Source organism: Amblyraja radiata, chromosome 11, assembly GCF_010909765.2.
Source record: "Amblyraja radiata isolate CabotCenter1 chromosome 11, sAmbRad1.1.pri, whole genome shotgun sequence".
Classification (NCBI taxonomy): domain Eukaryota; kingdom Metazoa; phylum Chordata; class Chondrichthyes; order Rajiformes; family Rajidae; genus Amblyraja; species Amblyraja radiata.
The window spans coordinates 26,008,862-26,031,168 of record NC_045966.1 but is presented as its reverse complement, the minus strand read 5'-3'; the positions used below and the strand labels follow the sequence as shown (position 1 = coordinate 26,031,168).

At 39.4% G+C, this 22,307-nt stretch overlaps 1 protein-coding gene across 1 annotated transcript in view; it reads left to right on the top strand.

Annotated features, from left to right (window-relative positions):
- Positions 1-632: 632 nt before the first annotated feature.
- pde6a (phosphodiesterase 6A) overlaps positions 633-22,307 on the top strand; it is a 45,749-nt gene continuing 24,074 nt past the window's right edge. The window contains exons 1-12 of the mRNA XM_033029579.1: positions 633-1,100; positions 4,530-4,682; positions 15,174-15,263; positions 16,313-16,453; positions 16,566-16,640; positions 16,880-16,944; positions 19,549-19,615; positions 19,755-19,802; positions 19,942-20,091; positions 20,172-20,315; positions 20,435-20,500; positions 20,894-21,040. Of these exons, the coding sequence (XP_032885470.1) occupies positions 633-1,100; positions 4,530-4,682; positions 15,174-15,263; positions 16,313-16,453; positions 16,566-16,640; positions 16,880-16,944; positions 19,549-19,615; positions 19,755-19,802; positions 19,942-20,091; positions 20,172-20,315; positions 20,435-20,500; positions 20,894-21,040 (1,614 nt within the window). The remainder of the gene's footprint in view (positions 1,101-4,529; positions 4,683-15,173; positions 15,264-16,312; positions 16,454-16,565; positions 16,641-16,879; positions 16,945-19,548; positions 19,616-19,754; positions 19,803-19,941; positions 20,092-20,171; positions 20,316-20,434; positions 20,501-20,893; positions 21,041-22,307) is intronic.

Below are 22,307 nucleotides of genomic sequence, written 5' to 3'. Positions count from 1 at the left end.
AATCCTCAGATAAAAACATCTTTATCCTACTTAAATCAACAAGGACGACAGGAGGATTAGCAATCCAAACCTATTTTAAAAATCCTGCTGGTCTTTGTTTGATAGATGATGGAACACATTTTAATTCAAATAGAGTACAAGCAGAACTTGAAAATATATCCAATCTGGAATTGCTGTATAAATTGCTAACCTGGCTCCAACTTAAATGGAGATCATGACAATGTTATCATATGCTGGAGGAGCTTATTGTTTCTCCATGGAATAGGTTTTACAGCTTTTGTATAAGATATTTCAAATTTGTTTCAATAGTGTAGAATAACTTGTGGATAGCACTTACAATTTGATTTATGTAGTCACTCGTCTCTTGAATTGAAATATAACTCTGATACTTTCAATTAGTTCTTGGCTTAATCACTGTCATCATAATCCTACTTTCACCTTCAGCATCACTGAGCAGATGCAATTGAAGGTGGCACACAGAGTCTCAGTCCTGAGCAGGGTTATTAAGCCGAGTGTTTCCATGAAAACTTCTTCCTCCGCAATCTCTGAAATTGAATTAACAGCGTTAAATTACTTCCAGAAGTTTCTTCGCGTCCGTGCATGGAACAGGTGAAGATTCACATTATTTTAAAATGAGCATGGCCAAGGAAGATGTGGAGAAGTTCCTGGATAGTAATCCAACCTTCGCCAAGGAATACTTCGACTCAAAACTACGCCCTTTACACATTGCTAACTTGCTAGGAGCTCAAGAAACAAATGCAGACTTTAGCACCTTCCGAGACCTGAACAATGTGGAGGAAACTGAGATCATTTTTGAACTCATCCGTGACCTGCAGGACATTAATATGGAAAAGGTTGTGTTTAATACACTAAGGAGGATTGGCTTTCTCATCCGCGCAGATTGCCTGAGTTTGTTCATGTACAGATCCAGGAATGGCACTCCTGAACTTGCCACAAGACTGTTCAATGTTCATAAAGATTCTATTTTTGAAGATTGTTTGGTTCCACCCGAATGTGAAATTGTTTTTCCTCTTGACACTGGGATCATTGGGTATGTGGCACAAACAAAGAAAACAATAAACATCCATGATAAAGCTAAGGTACTGTGAATATTTGTTTTAATTTTATAAGACATAAGAGCAGATATAGGCCATTCGGCTGCTCTGCCATTCAATTATGGCTGATTTATCTTTCCCTCTCAACCCCATTCTCCTACCTTCTCCCCACAACCTTTGACACCCTTAATAATCAAGAATTTCGAGAATAGTCTAGCATAGTGGAGAGCATTTTTAAAAAGAGAAACCATGCATCATTGTGCATCATAGTTTAGGAATTTAAAATAAACCCTGCTGTCAATTGAAGGCCATGAAATTCCCTATACATTTATTTTTAAAAGTGTTCATTTCTTTGAGAACATCCGTTGTCAATTACCTGCTGAAAATAAAGCATGTACATTAAGTCACAATAAGTGACAGGAAACATGATGAAGACTAGAAAAGCAGAGATTGATAAGAAAGAAAGAAAGAGGAAATATAAGGAATATACAAGAGAGTCCATGAAATTGTTGACACACAAATGCATGTGAGGTCGAGAAAATGAGTAAGTTGAAGTGGAAAGTGATAAGAAAAGCAGAGAAAGCAGTGAGAAAGAATTATGGATTGGGAGAGAAATGCAGACAATCACAGGAAATATAAAATATGTCTAAACTATATCATAGGGATACTGAGAGATAATGGGAGATATTTGTAAAATAAGATTTTGAGACAACGATTAGATAAAATTCTATATCATTGCTTTTGTACAATTTTACTATCAGAAATTAGTAGGTATAGATTATGTATAATTCCAATCAATGGATATGATATGGCTGCAGTGATTATTTCTATAATTCCAACTGCAGATACATGCATGAAAAATACAGTTGTTGTGTTAGCAATATAATTGGAAAAGGTACAAAGAAAATGTGACCAACATTTGTTAATTGAGATATTTTGGAATTATTTTTATCTATTCTCTTGTTCATGCTTTAGTGGGGAGAGATGTTTGGATTTATCATTACTTCAATGTTTTATCTTTCCTTTCTCACATTATAGTGCAGATGTTAAATACAGGTGATAGATAAAATATTAGTTTGAACAATAATTACAGAAATTAATTATATATTTCTTCTACAAAAGCATACTATAATTAAGGCATATCATAACAGTAACATAAGGGGATTTATTTTAGAAAATAGTTTGCACCATTAATTTGAATTTCACTTGGTGGTGATTTAAATTTCCACTATTGGGATGTAACAGGTTTTCATTAGAAAAAAAAGGTGTCTGCAGAATCTGTGATTAATGGCAGCAGTGGTGAAGATTAAACTACTCAATTAGTAACAAACCGATTATCTATGGAATAAACATTGTTGGAAACACCCTCAACAACTCTGAAAAAATATGGAAAGTAAATGGAAATGCTTCCCTGGAGGAATTATATGTTAGGAGGCATGCCCTTTTTTAATTAAATTACAATGCTATATCGTTTTGATAGTTGTTAACAGAAAGAATTTAAATACTAACAGGAAATTATCGTGCAAACTAATCCAGTCACATGTGCAGCTACATGGATTGATTTTTAGATCATCCTCTTAGGCAGATGTAATTAAGTTACTTTGGCCATTATTGGTCATTGGCATGAATTGGGGTTTTTTTTAAATCACATATGTAATTTAAGTATAAAGTCAATTGAAATTCTCATGCATTTTATCTTTAGGCCAAGATTCTTAGATTGAATTGATGTGAGAATTAAAACAAAAACAATCATTATGCATTTTCAGACTGAGTAAATTGGAAGTGTCACATGTATATTGGAAAGAGGCTTTATTTGGTATACTGAATATCAGTTGTTGAAAGCAAACATGTGTTTTTATTAGAAATCGCAAGTGGCTTAGCCAGATCTCAAGTTGCACCTGAACAGCACCAGCCAGTCATGATATTTTTGTGCTTTGGTGAATGCAATTAGAGGGTAGTTTTCAATGTATTCATTTCAATAGAAACTATCAGAAGTAAGAAAACAATAGTCAATACCCACTTCAGATTTTGCTTTCAAATGAATGTAGTGCAGACAGCCTCTAAATGTAAACCTTTCTTCTTAAATGTTTTTTATCATTATCATTAACACTTAGGTTTGTTAATTAAGAGATCAGAATTGTTTATTGAACCATTGTTCATTACTGGAAAGCACAGAACAATTTATTTGTTTAACAAGTGTGATGAACTAGTTCATCAAACAAAGCAGTTTCCTGCAATTTAAAGAGCTGTGATCAGTCCCATTTTCGGCACGCCTCTAATTTTATTCTCTTTCACATGCCTAAACATTCCCCTTAACTCTTTTACCACTTACTACAGCAGAAGCCATTTACAGGAGACAACTTAATTACCAACATATCTTTGGAAGTGAAAGGAAATAGAAAAAGTACACAGTGAGAATATGCAATCTCCAGACATACAGTACTCGAGGTCAGGATCAATCCTGCTCCCTGGTGCTTTGAATCAGCAACGATAACTGCTGAGCCATTGTACCATGCTAAATATGGAAATACTTGTCTAACTATTACATCATATTTTGTTTGGCCATGCTTAAAGTTGCAGTGACAACTTGCTTGAGATACTGTAGATGACAATGATGCTCTCCTCTGAGGAGGAAAGTTTACCCTGTGACCACCTCGGTTTTCACCTGGTGCTCCGGTTTCCCCCCACATTCCAAAGATGTGCATGTTTGTAGGTTTATTGACCTGAAAATCGTCCGTAGTGTGTAGGATAAAACTAGTGTGTAGGATAAAACTAGTGTATTTGAGTATTAGAAAGGCGCTATATAAATCCCATCCATTATTAGTGTACAGATGATCACTGGTTGGTGCGGACTCAGTGTGCTGATTGGCCTGTTTCCACTCTGTATCTCTAAACTTAAAGTAAACCAAAGGAAAGGAATTATTTGAAAAATTAAAAAAATCCAATAAATGCTTGGAACTTAAGGATTTTCTTCTGATATTTTTCTGATTTCTGATTTTCAAATAAAGTGTATTCACGCCCCTCAAAACGATGGAGATTATTACATTCAAGGAAAACAATTTCTAGGCTGGGAGTATGATTAATTTCTGGCGCATTTCCTTTGGCCTGACATAGAGTAATACAGTGTATTGTGATGGCCTTGCATTGGCCCAGTGTGTGGCAAATAAGAATGCACGTGGTGATATATATATTCACACTAGAATTTTGTGTAACTTGCAAAACTTTGGAGGTGTTCCCATGGTTTTGTTGACCTTGTTCTTAGTTGGAATGGTATTTTAATCTGTTGGCATGGGAGAGTCTGTTAGGATCTGACACACCAACTGAATTTTCTGGCAGTTCAGTTACAAACAAGATAAGAGTTTCCAAATCAGCACGTCTTCATTGTTTGCCATAATTAGATTTAAGATTTATTGGCACCGTGGATTATCATCCTTGAAATGTTATATTGACTACTTACTGCTTCTATTTTTTCAGGATGATCATTTCAGTAATTTTGTGGACGTTGTCGCACAGTATGAAACCAACAATGTTCTGGCAACTCCAGTAATGAATGGCAATGATGTTGTTGCTGTTGTAATGGCTGTAAACAAAATAGATGGGCCACATTTCACCACGAAAGATGAAGAAGTAAGAGTTTACCAATTTCTATTTAAACACAATGTCTATTTTAGATTTTAAAGCCTTGAAATTCTTCATCTCTTGCAGTGGTATTGTTAGCACTACAATGACAGTTATTATCTAGATTGCCGAAAAAATAGGGTGATTAAAAATCCTTCTCACATTCCGCCACCATAATGACTTAAATCCAGTTTCTGTTGCTCTTGGAGCCTCCAGTGGTGCATGCACCAACCCTGCTGGAAGATTTTTATGATGTCTCTCGTTGAGGAAAGTACTGGATCTGTTTTCTCTGACTCTGGCAATGTTTCACAATACAATCATAGGGTTACTTCTCTGTTTGGGATGAAATATCTTTCTGTTATGCACACTTGGTTGCAGAAGGATGATACAGTTGAATACATCTTTGAAGGATTAGGTCTTGCAGCACTAATGCATGAATTGTACAGTGCTCTTGAGGATCAGAGTCAATTGCTGAGACACAGCAGTTTTATAATGGTGTATATAATACTCTGATCTAGCTTTAACTACAGAACCTGAAAGCCCAATGATGTTATCTACATCTGGGCCTCAATATAGAAATGGCAGCATGCATGTTGCTGTTTAATCCACACCCTCACAACTGGCACTAGAACAGCAGTATGTGCTTCCTCAGAGATGCAGGAACAGGCCCGTTCTTGAAAGCTTTGCAGGTGAAGATATGGTGGAAGTCATTGCTGCTGCTACATTGTGTCATTGGTTCCTACAATGAGGAGAGAGTTTTTAGAGTGTCTCCATATGCGATGGACACTGCCATGGTTAACCAATCATGCACAGTGTGGTAAACTATTTATAAAGAGGAGGGATTTACCCCTAAACCCATAATTCCAACAGCCTACCACTGTGCATTTTCGGGGAAGTATGTACTTCACCTCGTCCCTACTCCCTAAGCTCCCTTACGTTCTGTGAATCATATGACGTCACATTCTTGATTACTCACAAGTTCTCAAGTTATAGGAGTATAATTAGGCCATTTGGCCCATCGAGTCTACTCCGCCATTTAATCATGACTGATCTCAGCCTCCTAATCCCATTTCCATGCCTTTTCCCCATAACCCTTGACACCCGTCAAAATCAAGAATTTGTCTATCTCTGCCCTAAAAATATCCTCTGACTTGGCCTACACAGCCCTCTGTGGCAATGGATTCCACATATTAACTACCCTCTGATTAAAGAAGTTCCTCCTCATCTTCTTTCTAAAAGAGTGCCCTTTAATTCTGAGGCTATGACTCATTTTAATTCCGCCCCAGGAGAAGGGCTCAGAATCAGTGCATGGAAATACAAAAGGAAGTAAAGGAATAGCTAAAGGAAAGATATTAAGGCCTCTAGACTATAAGATGTATTTGTACTCTCATTCTAATTGCCACCTTGGTCCACCAGAGAGAGTTGCTGTCCCCATTTGGTCTGCTCCTCTGGGGGATGAAGCTTCTTAGGGCTGAATTTCCATTTTGGGATTTTTGCCTTTTCATTTTGTGCATATTGCATTTGTCACACGGTTAAAAGGATTAAGTGAAAATCAAAGGATAAATTATTGGCATAATCATTTAACCAATGTAAGAGCAGCATTGGTTTCACCCTGTTCAAGTGTTGTAAGGAGTAATGACTTCCCTTAACCACACTGTAATGTGAAAGTCAATTGTACAGCCTTTCATTTTAGAGGAAGAATAGCATCTTGATGCTCATTGTGCCCAAAGAAGGAAATTAAAATAAACCAATCTGTACAATGATTTTCCTCCATGAGATCAAATTTCAGCAATGATGTACGCTAAGAGAAATGGAAATGGCATTCAACGCACCATCTCTCTCCATGTTTCTCCAGAAGGTTTCTTCAAATGAGCACTGAACAAGTGCCCCTTTTGTGGCACCTAGTGAGATCAAACAAGATCATTCTGTTCATTAAGTCGCCATTTAGAGCAAACTGCACACCACTCTACACTGCGCACCTGTGGTCGAACTATTTAAAGACTAGTATGCAGAGACTAAAGGTGGCATATAACAATGCCATGAGAACACTGCTAAGGCAACCTAGATGGTATAGTGCCAGTAATATGTTTGTGGCTGCAGGAGTCAGTACTTTAGAAGCTATCATTCGGTGGGCGGCGCGACTCTCGTCAGCAGCGGCCTCTGCAGTCCGTCTGTGTTTTATTATTTTTTGTCTCGTTTTTATGTAGTTTTTGTTATTTTTTTTGTTGGGGTATGTGTGTGGGAGGGTGAGGGGGAGGGGGTAACTTTAAAATCTCTCCCTGCACGGGAGACCCGACCTTTTCTTTGTCGGGTCTCCGTTGTCGTTGGGGCTGCAACATGGAGCGACCTCCAACAGGAACGACCTGGGGTTCCAGCTGCGGAGCTGCCGACTACTCACCGTCACGGGGCTGGCCGAGTCCGGAGCGGGTGGAGCTGTGGTGGACGCTGCTGCCACCCGACCCCCGGAGATTCGGAGGCTGCAACTGCGGGTTTGGCGGACGGCGGCACCGGGAGCCCGCGGGTCCCTGCTGGGAGACCGCTTTTCGGGGTTTCCGCAACGGCGACTTCTCCCGCCCGAGTTGCGGGGTTGAAGAGCACCTGGAGCGGGGCCTTACAGCACCGCCCCGCGCGGCTTGGAATGGCCGCGGGACTTTGCGAGCGCACGCCGGGGGCTCTAACAACAAGACCCGGTGTGCGACCTTGTATCACCCGGCGTGGCTTTAATGGCCGTGGGACAATCGCCATCGCCAGCCGGGGGCTTTGACTTTGACTCTGACATCGGGGGGGGGGGAGAGTGCAGTGGAGAGATACGTTTTTTTTTTGCCTTCCATCACAACGATGTGATGGATGTTTGTGTAAACTGTGTTGTGTCTCGGGTCTTTTTGTTTTGTAATGTATGGCTGCAGAAACGACATTTCGTTTGGACCTCAAGGGGTCCAAATGACAATAAATTGAATTGTGTTGTATTGTTGTATTGTATCCTAAGACGCCACATGTATAAATTTTACTTCGGAGTCACGTGAGTGACTACGTGAAGAACCCCGCTAGGACGCATGCGTGTCATATATCGCTACACGCATTGCAAACGTCAGGCGGGGTGGAACGATGTTCCCCCGCAGCGGCAGTTTAAAAAGCCGGAACCCGCAGGTAAGACTTATTCTGCAGTTAATGTGTGTTTCTTATACCAACTACAGGTAGGAAACATGGACAAAGGAAAGAAAACAAGGGCTGCGATGAAGCTGGTGGGGGAGGACCGCGGAACAGCGGGCAGCCAGCAGCGGCCAGCGGCACTTGGATCACCAATAATGGGATCAACTGTGCCCGATGTCGCCTCCGCACCGGCCAAATCCACTCCATGGCCGGGCGGCAAGGCTAGACAAAAAACCAACAGAGTTGTGGACTCAGAGGAGTCCGACTCTGAGCAACCGCGGGCGGCCAGCGACCGTGAGCGCTGGAGCCGGATGGAGCGGTGCATGGAGCATTTGCTCCAACGTGACAGGCTCCGGGAGATGGAGTCGAGTCACTGTGGGCCCTATGGTAAACCCACAGCAGCACCTCTTGGAGGGCTGCACAGTGTCTCTCCCTCATCAGAGGGGAGCACTGGGGGTCAGTTCTGGGCTGACCTTGAAGAGGGGTTCTCGGAAGAAAAATCAAGTGTGCAGGGGGTGCAGGAACGAGAAAATCTGCTGGACATGGTGTCCATTACAGCCAGACCAGGCTGGCAAAAACCTGGAGCAAAAGCTTGCTGCCAGTATAGACTATATGTCTTTAAACCAGCTACAAGAACAAGCTGTATTGGACACCACATCAAGACATCTGGCACCGGGAAACTGCATATCCCTGAATGTTCCAGCAGTCAACACCTGCATATGGAAACATATTGGAACAGGAGTTAGGAGCATGGACGTCAAACTCCAGAAAATATTAAAACTCCTAGCTGCAGGGATAACAGCATTCGCCTGCACAGTGGATGAAAAAGATATGTCCCAAGACCAACAGGATGCACTGGCTTTGTTTTGTAACACTCAATATGAGTTAAACAACATCAGAAAGAATGCCATTCGACCCACACTAAATCCAAAATTCACGGGTCTGTGCAAACCTGGGACCCCAAAACCACCAATACTACAGTTTGGAGGTGACTTATCGAAGCAAGTAAAAGAGCTCGATGAAGAATCAAAAACCCTGGGACTAATCAAAGGGACTTCATCCAAAACCCACTACAACTACAGACAGCACCCCTACGCACCCACCAGTAGAACAGGATGGTCAGGGAGACCGACTGGTGAAAGCTCGAAGGTTCGGTACACTAAACATGAGTCTTTTTTGGGCCATGGCCCAGGCCGACCTTCTTGGAAGATAAGAGAACCTCCAACATTATCCAAACCTCAAACCCAGAATCCACCGCCTCAACATCAACGAAAGACTTACAGGAAGAAGTGAACCTGCCACTGGTAACTATGGAGGTAGGTGGGTCTGGTTCCCTACAAAATACAGGGAGCACGGAGGTTGGGGGGAGATTACACTCCTTTCTGAATGCATGGAGCATGATAACTAATGACACTTATATTTTAAGCAGTATCCAGGGATATACTATAGAATTTATACACAAATACAACCCTCCAGTTCAACATATATAACGAACCGAGTGTTCGTACTTTCGGGTAAAGAGAAATCAGAAGCACATACTGAACTGGAGCGGCTTTACGCAAAAGGTGTAATTGAAAAATCCCAACACAAACCATTAGAATTCGTGTCCAATATATTTACCAAAAACAAAAAAGATGGTGGTTGTCGCATCATCATAGATCTGACCAAAAGTGAATACTTTTGTACAATACATTCATTTTAAAATTGAAACCTTTGTTACTGCTAAACAATTGATTTCCCAAGGTTACTTCATGGCCAGCATCGATTTAAAAGATGCTTACTATTCAGTGCCTATACGAGGTGACCACAGATGTTTCTTAAAATTCAACTGGATGGGAAAGCACTAGCAATACAGAGCACTACCAAATGGCTTAACATCAGCCCCTAGGCTGTTCACAAAAATTTTGAAACCAGCCCTAGCATTTCTACGGAAATGAGATCACATGGTCATGGCATATCTAGATGACATACTCATTGTGGGCAAAAATTTGGAATTGGCCAAACAAACTGTAACAGCCACAAAACAATTATTTGAAAAACTGGGGTTTATTATCCATCCAGTTAAATCTAAATTAACGCCTTCCACTACAATGGACTATTTGGGGTTCACCATTGACTCAGTTCACATGTTGGTGACATTACCAAAGGGAAAGGCGATAGAATTAATAGAGGCTTGCAAAAACCTCATTGGCATCAGTAAACCATCCATCAGGTTGGTAGCTAAAGTAATTGGCAAAATGGTGGCTGCCTTTCCAGCCACACAATTTGGACCTTTACATTACCAAAATTTACAAAGGGCAAAAATACAAGCTCTCGAAACTAATGCTGGTCATTTTGACAGACCAATGAAGCTACCAATCAAAGCCATAATGGAACTAAATTGCTGGATAGATAACATTTGGCATTCCTACAATCCAATCATTATCAGCAACCCTTCAACGGTGCTACAAACTGATACCAGTGCACTTGGTTGGGGTGCCACCAATTCCATCTCCAGCTGTGGAGGTAGATGGACTGCTCAGGAAGCATCATTATTACTCACACTGGGCATAAACTACCTGGAAATGTTGGGTGCATTTTATGGCCTAAAATCATATTGTACTGGGTCACACCACCAGCATGTTAGATTACAGATTGATAATACCACCGTGGTAGCATATATCAACCACATGGGTGGAAACAAATCGACATCATGTGACAATCTGGCTAATACAATCTGGCAATGGTGTACTCAGAGAGATATTTGGATATCAGCAACTTACCTACCAGGTAAACTAAATTTAGTGGCAGACACCAGGTCACGCAAATTTAATGAAAACACCGAATGGATGTTGAACAAAAAGGTATTTGCTGATATTACAGCATGATATGGAACACCAGATATCGATCTATTCGCATCCAGGCTTAATCACCAATTATCAAATTATGTTTCGTGGGAACCAGACCCTGGGGCAGCGGCGACAGATGCATTTTTGCTGCATTGGGGGAAATTGTTTATATATGCATTCCCTCCTTTCTGCCTCATCAGTCGGGTATTAAGGAAAATACAGCAGGACTCTGCGTCTGGTATTTTGATAGTACCCGATTGGTCTACTCAACCATGGTTCACAGTGATACTGAACATGGTTTTAGAACCATGTATCACCATCCCAAATAGACCAGACTTGTTGGTACATCCCGTAACAAGGGATAGCCACCCATGCCATAAATATTTAAATTTATTAATTTGTAGAGTTTAAAAATACCACTACCACAGCTGGGACTGACGGACCGAACAGTGAACATGATTTCGGTGGCCCAAAGACAGTCCACCCAAAAACAATATGTGGTCTATATCAGGAAATGGGAGATGTATTGCCACAAAAACAACATCACCTACAGAGAGATGAACATCCCGTCTGTTCTGGAATACCTGGCAGGCCTCCATTATGATGAGGGGCTCAGTTACAGTGCCATCAACTGCGCCAGAAATATTACATTTCATATTTATGAATTAGTAAAACAGAACAGACAGGGATCAGCAGGCCTCAAAATAGAATTTAGATACTACCCAACAGATGATCGTCTCTGCATAGGCAGACATTTGTCGTTATATATGGAGAAAACAAAAAACATCAGAGGCAATGAGAAGGCACTTTTAATCAGCCATAAACAACCACATAAAAGAGTGACGGTCCAGACCATTTCAAGATGGCTGAAACAGGTTCTAACACAGGCTGGGGTGGATACTAATGTTTTTAAATCTCATTCCACCAGGGCTGCAGCAACATTTGATTTGATTTGATTTGATTTGTTTATTTGTTCCGAACAAGTAAAGACATAAATAGGAATAAATAACAACAACAAAATCGAAATAGTCAAACAATTGGACATTCCAGGCAATATTTGCAAAGCAATGAAAAGCAAAAAGCAAAATTTAAATGTCCAACACTTTTTCTTTACAAGCTCGAAAAGGAGTGAGAAGAAGAATAACTTATTTAATCTCACCCCTTCTCCCTAAACCCTTCTTCCATATTTAATAATTAATTAATTAATAATAATAATACCCCAGACAACTTTTAGAGATGCATACAGACATATATATACATACAAGTGATATACACATACAAGTAATATGTATGAAGTAACCAAAAAACATAAATAAATAATAAATAAAATAATAAATAAACATTAACCCCTTGGATGTACCAATGGACCAAATCCTCAAGGCAGCAGGATGGTCAGGGGAAAAAACATTCCAATTGTTTTACCATAAACCAGTCATGAAACCTGGAACGTTTGCAGAAACAATTTTAAGTTCTGTAATTTAATTTAACCCATAAAAAAGGGGTTTATAATTTGTGTTAATAAATTTCATGGATTTTAATATCGGATCATGTCTAAATTATGTTAACACAATTCCTCCTACAGTAAATAAGGCAGATGTGAGGCATGGACTCGTTTCCAGGGCATGAAATCACAGAGCTTTGAAATCTTCACGTAGTCACTCACGTGACTCCGAAGTAAAATAGTAAGATTAAACGAGAACTTACCAGTTCGAAGTTTGATCATTATTTTATGAGGAGTACGTTGAGGGAATACGCTCCCACCCATGATCATATACTCAACAGGTATTTCTTCTCTCATCTTACTATGTTTAGTCATTACAGTTATCTGTGATTTCACACCGCTGCTTTGAAGAATGACACGCATGCGTCCTAGCGGGGTTCTTCACGTATTCCCTCAACGTACTCCTCATAAAATAATGATCAAACTTCGAACTGGTAAATTCTCGTTTAATCTTACTATTAATTTGCAGGATAAATGACTAAAAATGTGCTTATTGTGGCCTTGTCAAACATAAGGGTTAGCACTATACGCTACGAATCCCAGCTGTGGAGACACTGGTATCGTTGTCTCGTTGTAGGACATTGATCATCTTTTAATCTGGATTTTTAACTTATGTATTGTGTTTTTAAAAAATATATAAATTATGATGTTTTTATAATTGATATACCAAGATTTTATATGTATTTATGATATTTGATATGCAATGCATTTTTTATGTAATGTTGCCCCTTGTCTGGACCTTGAGTCTGTAATAAAGTTTATTATTATTATTATTATTATTATTATTATTATTATTATTATTATTATTATTATTATTATTATTATTATTATTATTATTATTATTATTAAGCTCAATCGGGATATTCAATTTGATGATAACTGAGCTGTACTGCCACTTCGACACAGGAACTGCAGATGCTGGTTTACAGAAAAAAATACAAAGTGCTGTAATAACTTACTGGGTCAGCCAGCACCTTTGGAAGACCTAGATAGGTTGGGGCCCTTCTTCAGATGTTCTTACATAAAAAGTAACCATAAACCATGTGGATTAGTGTCACTCATTCTATGAGTCGTACTGTGTGCTCAGCATTTATTGTCAAGACAGACCCGAGTCACAGTGCCTGTAGCGAATCAGGCATTAGTCCCTCACGTGATCCCACTTCTGACACCATGTTGAATGTCAAAATTAGTAGACCGCTGCCACCACTAACCGAGGGGCAGGTGGTTCGTTTGCAAACCGACAAAGGTCATGACCATATTGGTGTGATTTCAGGAACTGCCCCGAGCCACGTTCATATTTGGTCAATGCTGAAGGCGGCACGTACAGACGTAATAGGCAACATATCCTGCCTGTGAATGAGCCGGCTCCACCTCCGTATTATCCTGACCACACAAGTGTACTTCCATCCACGTCCAGTGGCTTCGGTCCACCTGCACCAGTACAACAACCTGTTTCTGAAACTGTTACTTTGGCAATGGCGACGCCACCTCTGCCTGTACCAAAGTCTCCTGTTTCGTCACGGGGAATGCCGTTTCAATCTCCGACACCAATTATACCACCGATTGTGTCCCCGGTGGCGAAGAATGGAAATGGTCTATATCGCACACGTGCTGGTCGTTTTTGTAAGCTCACCTTAAAGTGCCTGGGCTAAGTTTGACTTTCCTCCAGCATTATCATTTACTATGTATGCTTTATTTAGTCAGTAGTTTTGTATTTACATTTAACTCTTTAAGAGAGAGGATGTAGATTAGTGTCACTCATATTGTGAGTCATACTATGAGTCATACTGTGGTTCCCCCCACAGGTTTAATAGAAAGCTCTTTTCCCTTGCTCTCTTAGTCTTGAGCTGCATGTTGAAGCAAAGTTACCTATGCTGAATTGCTAATAAAATAATTTGGATCCTATTCACTTTGTGTGAGTTATGTCAATTCAACAAACCTCAGTCTCAAAAATATCAATTGATCAAGTAGGTCAGCTTTTTAGGAAAGAGACAATGATTTCCATCATGCATCATTTCCCCACAACCTCAATATACCCGATTCCCTTAATAGTCTGAAATATATCAGTCTCAGTTTTAAATAAAGTCCATCATTGAGCCTCCGCAGTTCACTTGGATAGAGAAATCCAAATATTCATCACCCTGTAGATGAAGACATATCTGCTCCTCTTGCTCCTAGACCCATGGGAATTTTGGATGTAAATTTATGTAGCCTGGACTCAAATTTTAACCTGCTGAGCCTTGCTATCATTCTGGTGTATCTGAATATTGTCTGGGAATATCTGATGGTCAAAGTCAAACAAATTAGATTATTTTTATCTTCTTCAAATTTCTACTCACTTCTTTTGTTGATGTTAATCTGCAGGGATTTCAATCATAAAATTAGCAGTAGAGCAAGTAATTGTGTGAAATATTTCACATCTTAATTCCCAGCTGTTGTTGGTTATTAAACAAATACAAACCTAATTCCACAATGTTTCAGCCAGCTTTCCCAAACAATTCTAGCAATCCCCCACATTTTCATTTTACCCTTGTGTTGAGCAGCTTCAATTGTGCGATTAACCTGATCGAACATGTTACAAAATCTCTAGCTTTAAGTGTCTATCTTCGGTTTGAACCAGCATCTGCAGTTCCTTCCTATACAAACATGTTACAACCTGGAGAAACTCAGCGGAATTGGCGAGGTTTCGGGTCGAGACCGTTCTTCAGACTCAAGTCCGAAGGAGTTTCTCCGAAACATTGGAGACCCGAAACATCGGCAAACATCTCGAAACATCGCCAATTCCTACTCTCTATAGATGCTGCCTCACTCGCTGAGTTTCTCCAGCATTATGTATCTACCTTTGATTTTACCAGCATCTGCAGTTCTTTCTTAAACATGTTACAACCGGCTCAGTCCCAGTTTACATTAGTGGATGGAAAATTAGACTCAGCAGCTCAACATATAGCCAAACTGCTATTTTGGTAAGTAATTTTCTGATTAGTCTGCTATATTAATAATCATTTGTTTTTTTAATTACAGATTTTGTTAAAGTATCTCAATTTTATTAACTTAACACTCAAGATCTATCATCTGAATTATCTCCATAACTGTGAAACGAGGAAAGGGCAGGTAAAGTTAAATAATGCTTCCTTAATAAAGAATGCCTCTTAAAGAATTCAAGTTTTAATGTTATCTAACTATATTTTATCAATTCATCTGCTGTAACTGTGTTGTAGCATAATAGTCCAGCAACCAGAGTTCTGGACCACTGATCTAACATACATGTCAACTCTCAGAGCATTCTCATTCTCCCACTTCTTTCCCTGTGGCCTATTCTGGCACAAATGTACATTGACACCTTCCTGATTTTCCAATCACCTACCTACATTGAGTGCAATTAACCTAACACACAATACATTTGGGAATATGGAAGGTAACCGGAAGCACCTGGGGGAGAATGTGCAAACTCCATGCCAAAGGTCAAAGGGGGGGGGGGGGGGCGAGAAAAAGAAAGGAAGTAGGCGGAGACAGTAGGGCTTGGGGGAGAACATAGATTTAAGATGATATGGGGAAAGTTTTAATAGGGACCCGAGGGACAACCTTTTTTTTACACAAAGGGTGGTAGGTAAAGTACTATCACAACGTTTAAAAAACATTTGGACAGGTACATGGATAGGATAGGTATAGAGGGACATGGGCCAAATGCAGGCATGTTGGTCAGCATGGGAAAGTTCAGGCGAAGGGCCTGTTTGCATGCTGTATGACTATTTTTGACATGGATTTCCAAAAAGTGTGTTATAATGTGCCACCATAATAGGCATCATCAAGTTTGAAGGCCTTGGGTTGAAAGGTGCAAGATGGATAGACAATTGTCTAATCAACAGGATAAGAGGGAAGTCGGAGAAAGGTTGTTCATCAGACCAGAAGAAAGAGAACAACGGGATCCCCAGGGACTGCTGCAGGGAACATCATACACAGTAATAATAAAAGCACAGCGATGTTATTGTTAAGGAGGCCAAGAAATATAATTTAATTGGAAAACTTGGCAGCGGACAGGTATTTTATGGTACAACCAGTATCTGACATATCATTGGGGCTTCAATGTTTCTTCAGTCATCAATAACTGGATATACATGATAGTAACCTTACCATGACATCTATTTGTTTTTATTTTACAGGTACTTTTGTGGTCTGCAAGCAAAGTATTTGAAGAACTTACTGATATTGAACGACAGTTTCACAAAGCCCTTTACACTGTGCGTGGCTTTTTGAACTGTGACAGATACTCAGTGGCGCTCCTAGACATGACGAAAGAAAAGGTTTTGAGTTCTCTACATCAAACTCTATATTGTGTACTGCAAATATTATTATTCACATTAAGATTACATGTACAAATATTTGGCTTTAAAATTTGGCTTTATTTAACTGCAGGAATTCTTTGATCTCTGGCCAATACAAATGGGTGAAGTACCAGAGTATGATGGCCCAAAAACACCCGATGGAAGGGTATGCATTACTACCAGTTACATTCAAATGTTATAGCTTGCACAAAATGTTGTATCTTTAACCTTTATGTGTGCACTGTGGAAAGCCTGATTGTAATTATGTATAGTCTTTATAGTGTGGAAAGCACACAAACAAAAGTTTTTCACTGTACCTCAGTATAGGTGACAATAATAAACTAAACTAAACTAAAACAAAACTTCGACAATTTTGACTTTGTTTCATTTTGTTTTTTCCCATAGGAAATAATTTTTTACAAAATAATCGATTACATCCTTCATGGAAAAGAAGAAATTAAAGTCATCCCGTAAGTCTGTGGGAGAAATAGGTTTAGAGAAAGTTATGCTGCCCTACAATTATGCAATTTGCTTCACAGTGATAGAAAAAGAAAGGAAGAAATTAATTGGGAAAGTAATTTGGTTGATGAGATATTTAGAACAGAATCTTTTTTTAAATTTTCTTCCAGCGGGGTGCACAGAGTATTGGAAAACCCGCAAGGAAGCATGTGTCCAATGTATAGGAGCATCCAGCAAAGAGCTCCATGTAGGATGGGAAGACATTCCTTCCAGCAGCGAAGTGGCAGCTACTTCCACTTCAATGCTTGTGGAACACCTTCTGCCATTCAGGATCCAGCTACTCAACATCCATGGCATGGACTGAAGCCATTCAATGTCTCAATGCAGCAGTGAAAGCTGAACTTCCAGCGTGCCATGTTAGTGTGCAATCATGCCAGCAATATGTGTGTGTGCGTGTACATACATATGTGTGTGTGCGTCATACATATATATATATGAATAGTAGATTGTCTCATTTCTTGTTTCTGAATTGTTCACTGATAGTAAAATTGTTTCAAGTGCATAGTTGATAGTCTGTATTTTTCATAAAGAGTTCTATGTTTTTTATGAGCATTAGATATCTTTAATAATTGAGTGCATCAAGTGATATGACTTTCATTGCATTGAAATACCAGTCACTGCTGTATTTGGGAACTGGCCGCCTTTACTAAAAGATACATGTTGGTAGTTTCTATCTATCAAAATGCTCATGCTATTTTTTAAGGGCGCAGGAGCGTTTCTCCTTCACCTTTAACATCAGTGACCGTTCATTCCTCCAATCTAGGAGATCAAAGTGATGACCATTTTGACATACTACCTGTGATCCTGTTAATGACTGCAGCATGTAACAATACTCTGCCAGCTGGTAGAGTTACTGCCTCACAGCGCCAGAGAACCGGTTTTGATCCCGACTTCGAATGCTGTGTGTGAGGAGTTTGAATGATCCCCCTGTGATCATGTGGGTGTGTACTCTAGGTGCCCCGGTTTTCTCCCACATCCCAAGGATGTGCGGGTTTGTAGGTTAATTGGCCTCAGTAAATTGCCCCCAGTGTGTAGGGAGTGAATGAGAAAGTGGGAAAACATAGAACTAGTGTGAACGGGTGATCGATGGTTGGCGTGAACTTGGTATTTAGGTTAGTTTCTGGTAGAGATACAGCGCAGAAACAGGACCTTCGGCCCACCGAGTCTGCGATCCCTGCACATTAACACTACTCTACACATACTCGGAACAATTTTACTTTTACACCAAGTCAATTAGGCTACAAACCTGTACATGTTTGGATTATGGGAGGAAACTGAAGATCACGGAGATGTCATACAAACTCCATACAGACAGCACTCGTATTCAAGATTGAACCCGGGTTTCTGGCGCTCTGAGGCAGTAGCTCTTCCGCCTGGCATAGGTGGGCCAAAGGGCCTGTTTCCTCTGCTGTATCTCCAAAACTAAAATACGCGAATTGACGATCTCTTTGAATAGTACAGTACAATGGCTTTGTGCTTTGTGTGAGTGAGATCAACATATGGCAACAGCTACATCATTAAATTCAAGTCTAGCAATTGCAATGCTTAAATTTTGATATTGCAAGCCATTTGGGGCATTACATACTTATAAGATCATAAAACTGGTGTGACACAGAGGGAGGCCATTTGGCCCATTAAATCTTTGTCAGCCCCTGGTTGAATAATCACATCTATCCCATTCAGCGTTCTTTCCCAATAGTTCTATAAACTATATTTTACAATCCTCTCCAAAGGGTTAGGACATTTTCTCTGTATATGCAGTAACTTTGAGATAACCAAAAATACAATATGGATATAAAAAAGCAGAATACATCCTAGTTGTATCCTTTTTCTGTGATTTTAATTATTTGGCCCCTGGTCAAAATATGGCACTGGAGAGAGGTGACATTTTGCAAGCAGCATGCAGGTTTACAACTACATACATACAGTATGTCTTGACCTTTTAAAACGGAAATCCTCAGTCATAACTACAGCAATAAGTGGTGGGTTTGAAAGCTATTTAAAAACATTAGTGATCTTATGATCACCTGATAGACCTGTTAGACTCAGTGAACCTGATTCTCTGGAACCCAGGTAAATCACCTAGGAGCATGGGGACCTTTTAAAGCTGAAACCAGCAGCCGTAACTACAGCAGTAAGTGGTGGAATTGAGCATTAGAGTGCAGTTTTTTTTTTTTAATTTCTATATTGCACTACTACGGACTGACGCAAAACTGCATTTCGTTGTACCCATACTCAGTATTTGTGCAATGACATTAAAGTTGAATTGAATTGAATAGAATTGAGTAGTAAAACATTTTAACCGTGATGCGCCAAATGATTTGCTATAATTCTGTTATCCAAGGAAATGCGCACAGTTATACTGAGCTCAGCATACAATATCCTACAAAATCCAAGTCAATGAATTACTACACACTATGATTTTGGTTCTTTTTCAGATTTCCACATGTTATTTTCGTTTCCTCGTTAAACAGTTTTGGGTTTAGTATTTTTAGGCAGTATCTTACAAATTGATCTATCCTCTCAAGCTAATTTGTAGTTTTCCTTTTCTTTAGGAGTCCTCCTGCAGATCACTGGGCTCTGGTCAGTGGACTGCCATCATATGTTGCGGAAACTAGTCTTGTAAGTACGATGACCTTTGTCTGCATATAACATTGCTTGATGCCATATAAAAAAAAAACAATTTGTTATTGCAAAACAAGTTATTTACCAATGAAATTAGATTATGGGAAAAACTTTTCACATTTCTTACATCTTCCAGATATGCAATGTTTTGAATGCAGGTGCAGATGAATTCTTTCATTTTCAGGTAGGGAACTGCAAAATATAATGTTTCTTTTCAATGCTTTTCTGAGTGAAAATAGCTGGTTGTAATAGTTAAACATGTTTCATTAACTGCAAAGAACGGCCAAAGAATCTATTAATCAAATTCCATATGACGCTTACAGAAAGAACCACTCGATGCCTTGGGATGGACTATAAAGAATGTGCTCTCAATGCCAATAGTAAACAAGAAAGAAGAAATTGTGGGAGTTGCTACATTTTATAACAGAAAGGACGGAAAGCCCTTTGATGACATGGATGAAACTCTGATGGAAGTAAGGTTCAAGGAGGTACATTTTTGTGGCATAATTAAGCAGTGTAAAGCTACTGATTAACAGTTCTTGATCTTTTTCAGGCCTTGACACAGTTCCTCGGGTGGTCTGTTTTGAACACTGATACATATGACAGAATGAACAAATTAGAAAACCGAAAAGACATTGCCCAAGACATGGTTAACTACCACATTAAATGCTCTAAAGATGAAATACAAGACATATTGGTATGTCAAATCAATTAATGACAACCTTTTTTTAGGAATGTGTCTAATATTGAAATTATCTTTCCTTTGGGTTATGATTTTGAAAGTAAGTTACTAACAACATATTCCCACCTTATTAGAAAACTAGAGAATTATATGAGAGGGAACCAAATGAATGTGACGAAGAAGAACTTCAAGAATTACTGGTGAGTAGATGGTTGCAAGTAAGATTGCTCAGTCTTTTGTATTATTGTTTATTTTTTATGAATATATACATAGCATGTAAAATCAGCTGAACGAAAATGTATTTTTAAGAGCCATTTTTAGGATTATTCAAAATAAAGGGCTACATTAATTATCCATTGGCCATCTATTTTACATGAAAATACGTTTCTGCTATCCCTGTGAGAATTCACCCAGTTTCCACCTATCACTAAACTTGGCCTCATACTGTAATGTTGTGAGAAAATCAACAGTCACTGTAAGAAAAATCCAAATTGCTGCTGCAATTTCTCCAAGCCTTCAGCAAAAGTAGATTGAGGTGAGTTCTCTGGAAATTTCCCCTGCAGTCTACAATTACTTATTTCTTCATTTTTAAGTATGAAGAACTTCCAGATGCCGAACAAGTAGAAATCTACGAATTTCACTTCTGTGATTTTGAATGGTCTCCACTGGATCTTGTGAAGTGTGGAATACAGATGTATTATGAGCTTGGTGTGGTTGATAAGTTCCACGTACCTCAAGAGGTAAGCCCATTCATTGTCCTGTACCAACTAAAGTGTCAGCCTTACTATAATTTATTCAATAAGTTACAGTAACCATTATTTAATTAACCATTACAAAATTACCGTATTTGAAAATTTCATCACTTTCCTGGTTGTTCTTTAAATTCCAAATTCACTTGAAAAATTAGTTGACGAACTTGATTAAACTTTTAACCGTTCCACCAGGAAGTTGTGAATATGTTAAAAGAAGAATAGATTTACTTGGATTTATAAATAGAAGAATGAAATATAAAAGTAAGTAGGAGGAAATATTAAAGAAAGGAGATTGTGCCAGAATATAATATCACTGAGTATTGCAGACAACACTATGTACTACACTTAAGACAAACCATAAGACAATTAGTCACATTTCAAGTCAAGTCACATTTATTTATATAGCACATTTAAAAAACAACTCTCGTTGGCCAAAGTGCTTTACATTTGTTATAAGAATAGTATAAACAAACAAACTACATACATATATACAAATAGCCCTCGCTCAGTGGACGTCAGGAAAGGCTTGGGAGTATAGATAAGTTTTTAGTCTTGACTTAAAGGAGTCGATGGAGGGGGCAGTTCTGATGGGAAAGGGGATGCTGTTCCACAGTCTAGGAGCTGCAACCGCCCCTAAGCTTATGCCTAGACCGCGGGATATTCAGCAGCCCCAAGTCGGCCGATCTGATGGACCTGGAGGTGGAGTGGTGGGTGAGAAGACTTTTAATGTAGGAAGGGGCAAGCCCGTTAAGGGCTTTGTAGACATAGAGGAGGGTCTTGAAATATATACGGAACCGTACAGGGAGCCAGTGGAGAGAGGCCAGGATCGGGGTGATGTGGTCCCTTTTTCGGGTGCCCGTCAGGAGTCTCGCTGCGGCAAGTCTCGCTGCGGCAATTAGAAACAAATGGAGCAACTGACAGAGTTAGAAATGGCCTAACTGTAGTTTTCAGCACAATGAGAAGTTTGGATAGTGTCATCAAGAAAAAATATTCGCCTTAACTGTGTGCCCATACAATACTTCTACGAATGGAGGCCAAGTCATTGAGCATTTTTAAGGTGGAGATTGACAGATTCTTGATTAGTAAGGGTGTCAAGGGTTATGGGGAGAAAGCAGGAGAATGAGGTTGAGAGGGAAAGATAGTTCAGCCATGATTGAACGGCAGAGTGGACTCGATGGGCCAAATGATTTACTTCTGCTCCTATGACCAAAAAAAATCTGAAAGGAGTGTGTGGAGATTTTGTTTTCATCAAAGA